The following is a 16,212-nucleotide window of genomic DNA, read 5'->3' on the forward strand; positions in this document are numbered from 1 at the left end:
TGGCAGTCATAAAGTGTTCAGTGGCGGTTTTCTTTTGAGAGGCTGTTGACAAGCAGGTTGGAGATGGTTTATCCCTTCCTGGACACCTGTTTTGACCATTGAAAGCCTACTACTTGCAACTGCATGCATTACCTTTATGTTGAAGAGCAGCCCTATTCACTTGAATGGGTCTTTTGCAGCTCAGCCGCCTATTTTTACCACCTCCTGGCCACCCATGTATTCGAGGACTGAAGATATAAGATTCAGAACAAGTATACAGATTAGGAATTTTGACTTTAATCTAATTCTGCTTGCTTTTTCTGGTTTAGTGACTTAAAAGTATTAAAGTGAAATGCTACCAGGCAATTGGCATGTTCAGGAGCTCAGCAGTGGCTCTGCATTTCTCGTGTGAGGTTTCCTTTTAATTACAGGAAAGCTACAGTGTTCCTGTACAGTTTAGCAAACAGTCTTGCCACAGACAATGCGATGATGCCTACCCACTATGATACTTGTAGCGTAAGAAATAGGAAAGAGAAGGCAGGGGAGCCTTTATAGCAGGGGTGCCCAACCGTTTCAAGAGCGAGGGCCACTTAAGCGACTTGGTAACTGGTCAATGAGTGGAGTGGGCAGATGATAGAGCCAGACACATACGCAGCCCACTCTACCCTATGGGCCCTCCGATCCGATCTGCCCAGACATAGGGGGACTGATCCCCTTCTGTTTTTTATTGTGGATCAGATTGGAGGTAGGCAAGTGTAAATGAACACAAGTCCATTTACATCTGCCACTCCATAGAGGTGAATGAAGAGTCCGATTGGGTCAGACCAATCTTGTGAAAGGGGCCTAAGGCCAATTTTTACAAGGTTTACCCACACTGTGGGTGCACTCCAGTGAACCTGTGGCCTTCCTAGACTTCTATTATATCCTGCAGGTGTGGTGCACTTTGCAGCTTTCACTGATGTACCCCTCTGCCATCAGAGATGCAGGCTTTTGAACTGTGCACTGATAACGAGCCAGAAGGTCCCTCTCCTCTTTAGTCAGGAGGACACAGTGCCTATGGTTGCCAAAAAGAATGTCAAATTTTGATTAGTTTGACCACAGAACAGTTTTCAACTTTGCAACAGACCATTTTAAATGAGCTTTGGCCCAGAGAAGACAGCAGCGTTTCCAGATCATGTTCAGATATGGCTTCTTCACAGATAGTGATTTTTGAAAATATTCTTGAACCCATGTAGTGATGTCTATCACAGAATCATGCCTGTTTTTAATGCAGTGCAGGCTGAGAGCCCAAAGATCACGGGCATCCAATATTGTGTTTTGGCCTTGTCCCCTGAGCACAGGAATTTCTCCAGATTCTCTGAATCGTTTGATATTGTATACTGTAGCTAATCATATATTTAAAGCGGAGGTCCGCCCCCAAAAAAATAATTAAAAACCAGCAGCTACACATACTGCAGCTGCTGGCTTTTAATCTTCGGACACTTGCCTGTCCTGGAGTCCAGCGATGTCGGCACCGCAGCTGATGTTTTTTTATCAGCTGTAGGGTGCTGCCGACACCATTGTGGGTAAGGGTACCCAGCAGTGTAGCCCTTCGGCTTCACGCCGGGAACCCTACTGCGAATACGTGAGACCCACTCCTCTCTCTCCTACTGACCCGGCGACAGGGGAAGGAGGAGGGAGCCTGTCAAAGAGGTATCCTATCTTCCCTCCCTCAAAAAGTGCCAATTGTGGCACCAGAGGGGGGAAAGAATCAGATGAGCAGAAGTTCCACTTTTGGGTGGAACTCCACTTTAAAGTCTTGGCAATTTTACATAGAACAACAGTATTCAGAATTTTTTTAACAGTTTTTACATGCAGTGTTTCACCTTTCAACCTCTGTCCATCTTTACTTCTGAGACACTCTGACTCTCAAGATGCAGTTTTTATACCCAATCATGTTACCGACCTGTTACCATTGGTAAATCTCTCCTCATCCACCGATTCCCTAATATTATCCTTAGACATAACAGACAATAGCATCTCCCTCGTCCATATGAATCCTTCAACACTTCTGTATGGAAAAGGGTGGGGGGGCATGGTACTAGTTTATCGGGAAGAAAACATTAGTGCTCAGCCAAGGATTTACAACCCGTCCTAATGCTTCTCACCCCAGACTGGCCTTGACCGGTGATGTCTCCTCTGCCGTGATACAGATTAGATTGTCTGAAAACTGGAGAATGGCATCTTTGGTTGGTCTTCTTTAGAATGCGAAAATATTTCTCTGACAGCTGTGGTTTAGGTTACACTGTTTAATCCATTGCTGGGGGGTTAGGGGTTAGCACAGGGGTCTCCAAAATCTCCTTTAGGTGGATGGGTGGAGGAGTTTAAGTAATGTACTGGCATATGTGGGCATAAACCATGCCCCATCTTTGTTATTGGGTGGGGAATACTGCTCCATCATTGGTGTCGGTGGAAGGAACAGTGCCCCATCATTGGTGTCAGTAGGTGGAATAATGCCTCATCATTGGTGTCAGCGGGAGGAGTTGTGCCCCATCATTGGTGTCAGCGGGAGGTATTGTGCCCCATCATTGGTGCCAGCGGGAGGAATAGTACCTCGAGGTCCAGATAAAGGCAAGCAAGGGACCACTGGGTTCAAAGTACAGAATGGGATGGGAAATCTCTCCACTGTGGACAAAAGCAGCAAAAAATACGGTACTTCTTTTTGTAGTTAAAGGGGTTGTAAAGACAAAAATATTTTCCTCTTAAATTACAGTCTGACAGTAGCTGATAAAGTAAAAAGTAATGTTTTGCATTATAACTAGTTTGATACCTGTTGAAATCGAGCTGTTTTATTCACCTCCGTCACTCCTGAATCATTATTCTCACTGACTTCCTGGTTTGCGGTGCACATTCATTCTTGCTACATCATGGCCTAATGGGATCTACAGTTCCCATTAGGCTTAGCCTCCATGCCTGTGAGGGATAGGAGAGCATCTTCACGCAGGGCTGTAGTCATAGGGAGGGGGTGAGCACATTCTGCTTTCCGCCATGCAAAACGGCTCAGATGCTGGTGGAAAGCAAGAAGAGGAGTGACAGGAAATGGAATTTTCAAACCTGAATTACTGTATTTTGGAGGTCAAAAGGAAAAACGAGGTAAGTGATATTTAAATGCTCTAGCTTACAGCAATCAATTGATCTAATAAAAAAACAAAACTTTAGTGTTCCTTTAAAGTTAGAATCTCTGAGGGTATTATTAATGAACTTTCCTGCCTCAATAGTCCCTATTCCCCTAATTTCTTGTTCTGGTGTCATAGAGGGGGAAAAAAGGGAAATCTCTTGCATGGTCCGATGGAGTTATAAATGGCAATCATTTATCACTCTATTCTTAACAAATACATTATATATATATATATATTACAGCCCTCAAATTTTTCTCTCACCTACTCGCATTTTGCGAGTGGAAAATGAGGGCTGGCGAGGAGGCTGGGCTGCCAGGGAGAGGGGGGGCGAGCCCTGCGGCGGGTAAGGGTTGATCGGGTGACATTCTTTCAGCGCGATGTGGAAGAGAGTGTATAGGAAGAGGAAAGCCGCGGGATCACAGAGCGGTAAAACACTCTAACAGCTGACTCCTCCTGATCTCGCGCCTGTGAGACAGAATACGTCCCAGCATTGGACCTGCTTTCTGTCTATTACAAGCGCGGGGTCAGGAGGAGGTGGGACTGTGTGAGAGTGAGCGGAGACAATGTCAGCTGTTATAGTGTGTTTTACCGCTCTGCGATCCCGCGGCTTTCCTCTTCCTATATGCTCTCTTCCACAGGGGTGATCGCGCTGGGAGAACGTCTCCCGTGGCTCTAATCTTTCTCCAATCATGTCCTGGCTGCCCTCTCACTTCCTCCACCCTGGCGAGGCTGTATTTTGGGGCACAGTGAGGCTGTATTTTGGGGCACAGTGAGGCTGTATTTTGGGGCACAGTAAAGCTGTATTTTGGGGCACAGTGAGGCTGTATTTTGGGGCACAGTGAGGCTGTATTTTGGGGCACAGTGAGGCTGCAACTTGGGGCACAGTGAGGCTGCAACTTGGGGCACAGTGAGGCTGTATTTTGGGGCACAGTGAGGCTGTATTTTGGGGCACAGTGAGGCTGTATTTTGGGGCACGGTGAGGCTGTATTTTGGGGCACGGTGAGGCTGTATTTTGGGGCACGGTGAGGCTGTATTTTGGGGCACGGTGAGGCTGTATTTTGGGGCACGGTGAGGCTGTATTTTGGGGCACGGTGAGGCTGGATTTTGGGGCACGGTGAGGCTGGATTTTGGGGCACGGTGAGGCTGGATTTTGGGGCACGGTGAGGCTGCAACTTGGGGCACGGTGAGGCTGGATTTTGGGGCACGTGGAGGCTGGATTTTGTGGCACAGGGAGGCTGAAATATGGGGCTTAGTGAGGCTGCAATGGTGGGCACAGGTGAGCCTGCATTGAGGGGAACTGATAAAGTTGTTAATATTTATTTTTGTAATGTAATTCTGCATAAAACATTTAAGTGTCATTTCATGAGATAATTTATGAGGGCGTGATTAGGGGCGCGGTCGGGTATGGCAACTGGTGGCGAGTAACCCTTGAGGCCTGTCTAGTAGCTCAGGACTTCAAATTTTGAGCCCTGTTGTATTACCTTATATTTTCCATGTGTCCCATGTAGCTATGCTTGTGTATGAATTGCGGTGCATTTTTGTGCATGTCCTCGCGTACTTCCACATTAATCCGGCAGCATGCCTAAGAAGAAGCAATGCAGTCTAATGGACACGGTGACCAGTCCTCTTATATGCCTTTTTTAGGTAAAAATGAATGAAGGTAACCCAAATAGATAGTGTTGTAATTGTGCCCCTACATGGAAAAGAAAGGCACTTGATCTTCTGTAAAGGAATTTTGTGCCTGATTTCCTGCAGACGTGAAAGCCGTTACTTTCCTGTTATTTGGCATCACCAGGGAATCCAATACATCGCACAGGCCTCTGGCTATGAGGCTTCATTGTCTGTACATTCCACACCAGCACATGTCTTTTTGTTTTCTAACTTCCAATTACTACATTTTTCTTCTTCAGTTAATTGTACAGTAGAATTGTCTTTTATGTGTGTGCTTTGTCTCCTTCCTTCTAATTCGCCATTTTCAATGACACATTCTAGGCAGCAAATTACCTATTTTATCCTCTTTTTAAATCCCATTTAGTGAATGAAAGCAGGTCTATGAATCTAGTTTATGGCTGATAAGAAATTGAATTTATTCCTATAATAAAAACTCATGACCTGGGGAGCAGGATGCAGCTATGACAGTAATGAGCCAATAAAGGCGTCAGGCGTGATTAATAGACGAAACTGAAATGACGCTCCTTTTTATTCTTGTAGGATTATTTGGGAGGCATCATAGACAAACAGGAGCTGCCAATGAATCCAGAGCAAGTCAGCGCTCTCTTTGGAAATATTGAGGATATTTATGAATTGAACAGGTAAAATACTTTGCTTTCACCCCATTTCTGTTCTGTTTATCTTTTGCTATTATTAGTCATTGGAGTGTTTTTTTTAGAAAATGCAAGCAGATCTACAAAGATTCATGGCCACTGTCCTCCATTGGTCTCTACAGAAACTGAAGTACCAATTTTTTTTACTATAAGCTGAACTCCTGAAAGATTATTAGGTAGATTCAGGTAGGGGCGCGCAACTATAAGGCGGTGTAGCCTAGCGTGTTTACACTACGCCGCCTTAAGTAAGAGAGGCAAGTACTGTATTCTCAAAGTACTTGCCTCCTTACTTAGGGGGGCGTAGCGTAAATGCGGCGGGCGTAACGGCGCCTAATTCAAATGTGCTTGAGGGGGGCGTGTTTTATGTTAATGAGGCTTGACCTCACGTTTTTTAAGTTTTTCTTCTCACTGCGCATGCGCCGGGCGCCTACATTTCCCAGCTTGCATTGCGGCTAAGTACGCCGCACGGGCCTATTGATTTCGACGTGGACATAAACAACGTAAATCCTGATTTGAGGACGACTTACGCAAACGACGTAAAAAATTTGAATCTCGCGGCGGGAACGCCACCTAGCGGCCATCCGAAAAATTGCAACCTAAGATAGGACGGCGCAAGCCGTCTTATCTTAGATATGTTTAAGAGTATCTCTGTTTGAGCATACACTTAAACATAAGTCGGCGTAGATTCTGAGTTAGGTCGGCTTATCTACTGATAAGTCGGCCTAACTCTTACTGAATCTACCTAATAGTATAAAAAGGCGGGATAGTGGGATTGTTTCCAGATACAGACGACAGTATCCCACAGTCCCATGGTTAAGTACAATAAAAGGAAAAAAGACAATTTGGGAGAGATAAACACACTCCCATATTAAGGGATTTTTAAGTGAGAAGTGTCAAATGCTGTTCAAAGGTAAAAACAGATGGTTTTAAGAAAATGTATCAAAAATGTAATAGTAATTGTTAAAATCTATTTCAAAAATTGAATTGGACCACAGTAGTTACAAAATCAGGATAAATGTCAGTATGCAGGTAGCCAACAAGTTTCGCACATAGGTGCTTCGTCAGGGCCTTGCAACTTTTCTGTTGGATTGTGTGGTCTCTGTATGACATAAAAGTATGTCATTAATATACATCAAACAATATAATATAACATATTTATATCGATAAAGAAAAAATGACTGTGTGCTCACCAACTCTGCTAATAACTGAGTCAAATGTACCAGAACGCAGCCCAGAGGTCCCAATAGCGAGAGGAACAAATTGCCAAGGCAATGACCAGTGGTAGTCAGAACCACTAGGTCAAAAGATATATTAATACATCATTAAAGCCCAACTCCGGGAGATTTTTGAAAGTCCTCCTTGCAATGGGGCTGCATCTGCACTGCAAGGGTTAGTCTAGGGCAGGGGTCTTCAAACTATGGCCCTTTAGTTGTTCAGGAACTACAATTCCCATCATGCCTAGTCATGTCTGTGAATGTCAGTGCTTTACAATGCTGAGAATGGAAGGTGTAGTATCGCAGCAGCTGGAGGGCCGTGGTTTGGAAATCCCTGGTCTAGGGGAGAGGAGAAGCACTTTTACTTATCTGATCCCCTGCTTCCCTGACAGGAGGCGCTCCCCCCACGCTCTGATGGTGGACAGTCTGCCAGCATCATCATGTCCAGTGCAGTGTCAGAACTTTAGATCTCTGGCAGTCCATTTCCAGCTGATTGCCCCATAGAGAACACAAGCTGTGTCCGTGTCTGCTCTGCACAGCCGAGCCAGGTCACCCGCCTAACGGAGATTAGCGGTGAGATCTCCTACTGAGCCGGCGGATCTATGGAATCGGCTTTGTCTGAAAGTGGCCTAAAATGTATTTTTACGTTAAATTTTGACATGTCAGCTTCTTGCACAGTATCCTATACAGTAGAACTAAGATTGGTTCCTTGTGCTGCTTCCCCCTCTCCCAATTGCTTGTCCTGCAGTGTTTATGCGCTAACAAAGGATATGCTGGTAGGAGGATAGAGCAGAGGAAGAGATGACTTCATCAGTCTGCTTGTATTGCCTTTTACTGTCCAGTCAGAGCCTGGGGGAGGAGCAAGACTTGCAAGTGTTACTGAACTGCAGCATAGAAAAATCAGGTCTCAAAGTAAATCTCTTCCAAGAGAATAATGGGGACTGCCATTGTTGACCTCTTCCTGGATCTAATTTTGGTTTGCTTTTATTCTGATTCACTAGCTGTAATACTTTGAGGAAGCCCCCTTTCACACTGGGGTGGAGGTGGCGTTGGAGGTAAAGCGCCGCTACAGTATTTTTACTGTCAATTTTGCAACGCTATTCGGCCGCTATCAGGGCGGTTTAACCCCCCACTAGCAGGCGAGAAAGGGTTAAAACCCACCGCAAAGCGCCTCTGCAGAGGCGCTTTGGCGGCAGTATAGCTGCGGTGTCCGCTTGATTTCAATGGGAAGGAGCGGTATACACACCGCTCCAAAGATGTGGCTAGCAGGACTTTTTTTTACTGTCCTGCTAGCGCACCGCTCCAGTGTGAAAGCCCTCTGAGCTTTTACACTGGAGAGACAGCAGCGGCTGTTTAGGATTGGTTTGCAGGCGCTATTTAGTATTTTGTATATTTAGTATTAGTGTTATAGCGCCTGCGAAGCGCCCCAGTGTGAAAGGGGTCTTAAAGTCTTGGAACAAGTGGTGGAATGTTTATTGCTTTCTCCTTCCTTGATATTATTTCTGTTTTCTTATGACCTGTACAGGTGTTTTGCGAAAACTGATGTCACTAATTCTTATTTGGTTTTATACTAATGTATGCAAGGTTCTCTATATTTGTACCTGGTATTTTGTTCATAACTCAATAAGGCTGTTTTTGATAAAAAAATAAAAATTGGACTAAGTATGTAAATCAGGAAAATCATAGACTGGTCAGAAATGCTTTTGTACATATGTGTTCTGGGCTCTGGGTGTCCAGTTTGCTTTTACAAAATAAGATGTTGGCAATGGAAGCCTCCATGCTGCCCTCAGGAATAACTCCCATGTAAAGTGGAATTCCACCCGCTTAAACCACTCCTCACCCCCTTACATGCCACATTTGGCATTTAATTTTTTTGGGGGGGGGGAGTGGGGGCTTCGTTAGGAGTGGGACTTCTTATCCCTCTTCCTCCTTCCGCCCAGGGACCGCTTAGGTGACTCATCATATCGCCTTAGGCGGCCCCTCCCTGTATTGCCTGGGACACGTGACAGATCCCAGGAGATCGCCTGTCCAGAGAGAGGAGCGACGCTCCGGGCGGTCGCGTTGCTGGACAGTGGAGCAGGTAAGTGTCTGTTTATTAAAAGCCAGCAGCTACACTTTTTGTAGCTGCTGACTTTTAATAAACATAAAGGCTGGAACTCCGCTTTATAGAAAGTTTCTGGTTAACATAAGACCTAAAAGTCAAGTAAGCATCATTGGCTGCTATTCTATAAAGCCAAAATTGCACTCCAGACAAGGTCTACTTTTTTTTAGTGTGCCATTAACTTTGAAAGAAAATGTGTTGGGTAGACTTGGGTTAGATAATATAGTCACCTTTACCCCAACTTTAAGGCTCCATGCACACTGAAGCTGATAAACTGCAGTTTATTGGCGTTTTTGGCTTTTGTTTTTTTTAAAGCCCATAAACTGAACTCTATGTTAGCCTATGTGCCCATAAACACCTGGGCGATTTTTAGTGTTAATGAGCTTTGGAGTTTATTGGCTTTTTTCTGAACGCCCCAAAATTTGCGTTCAAAGTGCCGTTTTTCGGCGGGAAAAACGCAAAAAAATGCAAAACGCTTAAAAACACTCAAACACAAAAACGCTGATTAAAGCTATTGCAAAAACGCTAAAAAACTTTGAAAGGCTCCCTGCAAAGCTACTGGCGTTTTTTTATAGCTTTTATCAGCTTCAGTGTGCATGGAGCCTAATAGTGCAAGGGGATAACATCATCATCCCGATAACAAGATCCCAGGGAATATTGGCCTTGAAATCTTGTGAGAAAAACTGCAGCACAGGATTGTTTTCTCAGCTACTCCACATTCCCCGGCTTCTCGCCGGAAAGATGACATCTCTCTCGCCTAGGTGCTGGGGGAAAGGGAAGCGTTTTATCTAACTTTTTCCCCCATAGATATTTTTTTTCTTCTCTTGGCTTAATATAGTGTTTCAACAAGGGGCCACAATAAAAAGTAGACTATAAAAGTAGACTTAAGTTGCTATGTGGGTGAAAAGTCTGTGTTTACTGTATTTTCATACGTTCCCTATATCCCCTATAAACTATGCGTGGTGTTATGATCTGATTGGTCTTTGGTGTATGGGCAATCATCCTCAAGCTAATATCTACATTCTTTCCTTATTGTATTTGTATCAAGAAGCCCAAACTAGTGATCGCTTGGCAGGTAGGTTAATACTGGGGTGTCGTGTGCAAATATGAACAAAGAACATAAAACACCCCTAAACTGCATGTGTGTGTACATAAGTGTTCAGCATGATTTTTACATTTTGTGGTTATTTTTCTTCCATTTTCATTTTTGTGTGTTGGTATGTTGGAACACAAGCATGTGTACCTGTAGTAGATTTATTTATTTATTTATTTTTATGTACCCCCTTTTTTTTTTTTTCTGACCTGGATTTGCACAACGTTTTATGGAGTAGAGTTGTTTTTAATTTTTTAGATTTTTTTTATTGCTACATTTTGCTAACCCCCATTTATCTTAAAGCAGGGTTCCACCCAAAAATGGAACTTCCGCTTTTCACCCACTTCAGGGAATGACTCCCACGGGAGTCACTCCACTTCCTTCCTGCCCCCCCCCCTGATGCATTTTGGGAAACACACTGGTCCCAGGAGACAGCGGGGGCCACTGGGAAAGCGCTACGCTACTCGCGCATATGCAGTAGGGAACTGGGCAGTGAAGCCGCAATGCTTCACTTCCTGATTCCCTCACTGAGGATGGCAGGGAGGGCAGCAGAGAGACGAGTGATTGCTTGTCCTCAGCTGCCGACATTGTGTGCGCGCTGGACAGGTAAGTGTTCATTTATTAAAAGTCAGCAGCTGCAGTATTTGTAGCTCCTGGATTTTATTCATTTTTTTTTTTTTTTTGGGGGGACCTCCGCTTTAATGGCAATGCAAACAAAAAACAAGCAAGAAGCACCTCTAAAGCCTCGTACACACGATAGGGATTTTCCATTGGGAATTGTGTTATAATGGCCTGTTGGCCAAAAATCCGACCGTTTGTGCGCTCCATCAGACAATTGTTATCAGATTTTCCACGGACAAATGTGGAATAGCATGCTTTAAAATTGTGTGTTGTCGGACACAAGTTCTTCGGACAAAACTGCAAAGTACAAACACGCATGCTCAGAAGCAATGCTCACCATAACATAACATTAGCAGAAGTTGCCCAAAGGGTGGTGCTAAAGAGCTGAAAAAACACGTAGTTTTGTGTTTGGTGGCCGGCAATTCTTGGCGTTTGTATGCAATAAAAGTTCCTGGCCTTCAGACAAAAGTCCTACGATTTTTCCTCAGAAAATCAGATTTGTGTATGAGGCTCAAGACTCGGTTTGCAATGCTGCGATGTGAGAACCCATGCAAATCCAGTACAGGTTCCCGCATCACAGCCTACCGGATTTGTTTGCGATTATCGCAAGTAGCTGCGATAATCACGGTCTTCTCCCAGCAAGGACGACTTCCCCCGCCCTTCCGTGTATGGCCGGCCTTACTCTATCCAAACTGAGAAACAAATTGCCTTTAGTTTTACTCTGAATTATGGGACCACGTCTGGATTTCCTTGTAGTAGGTTTACCAGTCCTCTTGTAAACTTCTTGATAGTTAATATTAAATCTCTAGTTCCGGAGAATGCTAGGTTTCCATTACCACCTCTTTTACACGCACAAAAAATGGATTGTTCAATCCACCAAAGGCATTACCACATCATGAGTTATTTTGAAGAATATTTAGGTGCTTTCCCTTTGGGCCGGTGATGGCGGAGAGCTCACAGAAGTATCAGTTTTGAAGGACATGAAGAGGAAATAACACTTTGTAAGATGATCTCTAAACTTCCGAGGAATTGAAGTGTTCTAAAGGCAGAATTATTTTCTTTAGTTTTAGATAAAGTGAGGAAGGATTAGAGCCCCCTGTCAGATTATTATTAGTGTATGTGTCTCCACTAGGGAGATCCACTTTTTCTATTTGGCCCGGTGACCCTTTCACTGGGATGCCAGAAATGTACAGTTGTCATTAGAAAAGAAATAGAAGTAAACTCTTCCAAGGAGGTAGATCTTTCTTTTCTTGTTGTGTTTCTGGGACACACAATGTAGATCCCCTAATGTAGGGTGGCCAGACATCCCCGGTTTCAGGGGACAGTCCCCAGATTGAGGACACTGTCCCCGGACCAGGTGTGTCCCCAGATTTAAACAGGGGCTGAGGAAATTTCAAAGATAGTCAGTGCAAAATAAAATAAAAAAATCTGAATTACACCCCCCCCCCCTCCCACTCTGCTGCTCCTACTAGACTAGGGGGGTGTAATTTTTCCATTATCTGTGCCCCTTTCTGATGATCATGTGCTGGTCGGAGTGCAGGGAATATTTCTTCAGTTTCGGGTGCCCATTTAGCTCCCCCCACATGTTCTTCTGCTATGGTTCAAGTCCCAGCCAGCCGCCTGTTTTATCTCCTTGCCTTCACTTGTAGAGTGATCTTCCTCCGCTCCCCACCCAGTAGTAGGCAGGGGCCCGGAGAGCGAGACTTGACAGGCTGTGAGGTGGGTGGAGTCGGTGACGGGCTGATTGCCGCCATTACTAGTAAAGAAAAAATAATGTCCCCGGATTTCATTTTAAAAATCTGGTCACCTTACCCTAATGCACAGGTGTCAAACTCAATTTCATCGTGGGCCGCATCACCATTATGATTGCCCTCAAAAGGGCCGGTTATATCTGTAAGTTTAAATGTCCAGCACATTCCCTCCCCTTTACATTAGATGTCAAGAGCCACCCCACCATCAGAAGTTGAGTCCCACACTCTCACTTACATCACAGTGCACCCCCTTTCCTTATGCTGCTGCTGGGACGAAAGATGGATGCATTGCTTGAAAGTAGAAAGTCTGGAGGAGGACCAGAGGAGGGCTGGAGGACCAGAGGAGCGAGGGCCACATGAAATTGCCTGGAGGGCCGGATTGGCCCTGTGGGTTTTGCGTTTGACACATGTGCCCTAATGGGGCACAGATGGCAAATAAAAACTTAACAGGGGTTCTAAACATGTACTACTGTAGCAAACCCCCCCCTTCCCTCCATTTTACCCCAGCTGCCCCCAAGAGCACCCCTTTTTCTTACCTGAGCCTGATCTGATCCAGTGATGTGCACAATGGCTCCAGTCACTGTCTCTCTTTCCATTGGACAGATCTATGCAGCAGGAGCCATTGGCTGTCAATGAAATCCTGTAACATGAGGGGGGGGGAGTCCCGCTGTCTGTGTCAATGGACGCAGCAGCGGGGCTCGGGAGCGTGCACGCACTGGTGCTCCCCAAGGGACAGTGGCTTTACGTAGGAGCACCCCATGAAGGTAAGCCAGGAACGTCAGCGCGCAACCCCAAAAGAGGAGAATTGGGGCTGCTCTGTGCAAAACCATTACACAGAGCAGGCAAGTATAATGTGTTGTTTTTAATAAAAAAACGGAAGGTTTTTTTTTTTATCAGTGTCCCAGATCCTCCTTTTTTTTCTGTGTGCATTGCTGAAGTAGATGAATAACGGGCCCTTGTAATCCTCTGCTATCCTCACATTGTCTTCTTTTGTTCAGTGAACTCCTCCAGGACCTGGACAGTTGCAGAGATGACCCCGTGGCTGTGGCCACCTGCTTTGTGGAAAAGGTAATTTAAAAAGTTGGCTCCTATTCTATCCAGACAACGTGTAAATAAATAGATGAATGTTTCCACGTGTGTACATTAGATATGCCGCTAGACCTCACGGGAACAGCCAGCTTCATCTCTACACTTCTGGCAATCTACATAAGTTGGGGCATAAAAGAAATGTTTTCCAATGCAAGATTATGGGAATTGTAATGAAAAGCATTGCAGATGGCGGTTTTATAATGAATCTGATAGGATTGTGGGCCTTGGGCATTATCATAGAAACACTGCCTGATTATCTATAGTTTTATTTCCCACTGATTGAGCTAGAAAGGGGCAAAGAATTTGGAAATGATCTCCTGCAATCTGCGCTTTTTCATTTTTTTTCTGTTTACCTTTACAGAGCCAAGACTTTGATATTTACACCCAGTACTGTAATAACTATCCAAAGTAAGTATTTTCATGCAGAATGAAGATGACACACATTTTCATGTCTTATTTGTTGTAAAATCTGCCTTTTTGTGCCATGGCAGAATATATTTCTAAGGTTTGTGCTTCTTAAATGTGCTGGCAGGGTGTCTTTCTTTTTTTGTTGCATGTATGTTCATTGTGTGGTTTTTGCAGCAGCCTTCGTCAACCAGCTTCAGTTGTAGCATGTTTACATGTCTCCAGGTTTGCTGGAAAGCTTCATTTACGTGGGCTGTAAAAACAGGCACTTGACGCCCCTTGGCCACCCACCTAAAAAATAACTTACAGCTGGAGAAGGCTGTATAAATTCTACGCCCGTAAAGCTTTGCTGCAAATTTTAATATGACTTGCTGAGTTTGACAGGTGCCACTACCTGTCAAACTTTCCAATTGAAGTCAACCTGGAGCCAAACGCTTGCATCGGTATGGTAAGCCCATTGGCAAAATAACAGTCTTTCAGGAGCCAGCAGTATCCCATCCTAATTGCTTGCTATCCAGCATGATTGCTTTTCACAAGGAGGGGGGGGGGGGGTAGAGACTTCTGCATATGTAAACTTTAGTCTCAGTGAATAGAAACAAGTTCTATTTTTTTTACAGTCTACACAGAGGGAGATTGTGTGGATATGCATACAGTATATATGTATTTCTTTTACCTAAAGCCTATGCTTACAGAAACAGCCAAACATGAACTATCCCCATCCTGTAAACCAGGGGTTGACAAATTTGCTTGGAATCTAGGAGCCAGCTAAAAAAGTTAGGAGCCAGAAAACGCGCCCCGTCCCGACGAGCTTGCGTGCAGAAGCGAACACGTACGTGAGCAGCGCCCGCATATGTAAATGGTGTTCAAACTACACATGTGAGGTATCGCCGCGATTGGTAGAGCGAGAGCAATAATTCTAGCCCTAGACCTCCTCTGTAACTCAAAACATGCAACCTGTAGATTTTTTTAAACGTTGCCTATGGAGATTTTAAAGGGTAAAAGTTTGACGCCATTCCACATGCGGACGTAATTTTGAAGCGTGACATGTTGGGTATCAATTTACGCGGCGTAACATTATCTTTCATAATATTAAAAAAAACGGGGATAACTTTACTGTTGTCTTATTTTTTAATTAAAAAAAGTGTAATTTTTTTCCCAAAAAAAGTTCGCTTGCAAGACCGCTGCGCAAATACGGCGTGACAGAAAGTATTGCAACTATCGCCATTTTATTCTCTAGGGTGTTAGGATAAAAAATATATATAATGTTTGGGGGTTCTAATTAGAGGGAAGAAGATGGCAGTGAAAAATGACATTAGAATTGCTGTTTAACTTGTAATGCTTAACTTGTAATACCAATGGCCACCACCAGATGGCGCCAGCTCACACATCTGGTGGTAATAACTTGTAATACCAACGGCTCACCACCAGATGGCGCCAGCTCACAAAAAAAAAATCAAAAACAATTTTTTTTTTATTAATTTTTTTGCCCCCCCTTCCAAGCCAAGTCGCCAGGACCCTATTTCTAGTCGCCATGGCGACCTGGCGCCCGAGATTTGTCGAGCCCTGCTGTAAACCACCCACAGGTACATAAATGCAGCCTAAAGTGGAACTTTACCCATAACAACTTGATAAAAAGTTTGTTCTTTAGCAAGAAACATACATTCCATATTAAAAAGTCTGCTAGTAAAATTTGTGTGTGCTGTAAATTTCCTCCAGCATTGTTCTTCTTGCTGCAGGCTGCAATTTTGTTGAAGCTCAGAGCCCCTGAACAGCAGTAAATCTTTAGGCTGTTAGCAGATCGGCCTCTACAGATTTGGCATAGTGCCTAAAAATAGAGTGACTGGGCATGTGTAGAGTAGAGCGAGACGGTGTATTACTGGATTTTAAATAGTATAGGACAGGCGCTTATTTTTAATGTTTTATATAGATGGAGATGACAATTTCGTCCTCATTTACACAGTCACACCAATATATGCATTTATAGTAGACATTTCCAAATGCATATAAATACATGTAATGATTCTAAATGGTATAATGCACTGTGCATTTACCTTGGTTTAGTTGCATTTAGAAAAATGGAAATCTGTTTGTCCAGGACAAGATTGGATACTGTGAATGTGTCTAAATGTTCATGTAGATTTAGACCCCATTCACACCTTCGCGTTTTGTCGCATGTAGCGCGACGCGAACAAACGCCAGAGGGACGAAAAGCAATGAAAGTCAATGGGGATGGTTCACATCTGAACGCTGATGCGCCTGACGCGCATCGCCTGTAGTCAAAAGAAGTTCTGGACCCTTTTCTGTCGCGCAATACGCGCGATATGCGCGTATTTGAGCGTTTTTGGTTTTCCATTGAAATCAATGTAAAACGCCAGATACGCGCGTATTGCGCGACAACAAGCGTTTGCTACGGGCGTTTTGTCAATAGAACTTGTCGCCCATGCAGAAGATTTAAAAAATCTACCAACATAGCAACA

General features: G+C 44.2%; 1 protein-coding gene across 6 annotated transcripts in view; it reads left to right on the forward strand.

Annotated features, from left to right (window-relative positions):
* Window positions 1–16,212, forward strand: part of PLEKHG3 (pleckstrin homology and RhoGEF domain containing G3) — a 240,292-nt gene that overhangs the window by 170,004 nt on the left and 54,076 nt on the right. For all 6 annotated transcript variants that reach the window (XM_040333345.1, XM_040333346.1, XM_040333349.1 and 3 more), the window contains 3 exons: window positions 5,349–5,449; window positions 13,240–13,309; window positions 13,692–13,738. In XM_040333345.1, the coding sequence (XP_040189279.1) occupies window positions 5,349–5,449; window positions 13,240–13,309; window positions 13,692–13,738 (218 nt within the window). The remainder of the gene's footprint in view (window positions 1–5,348; window positions 5,450–13,239; window positions 13,310–13,691; window positions 13,739–16,212) is intronic.

Source organism: Rana temporaria, chromosome 13 (assembly GCF_905171775.1).
Source record: "Rana temporaria chromosome 13, aRanTem1.1, whole genome shotgun sequence".
Classification (NCBI taxonomy): Eukaryota; Metazoa; Chordata; class Amphibia; order Anura; family Ranidae; genus Rana; species Rana temporaria.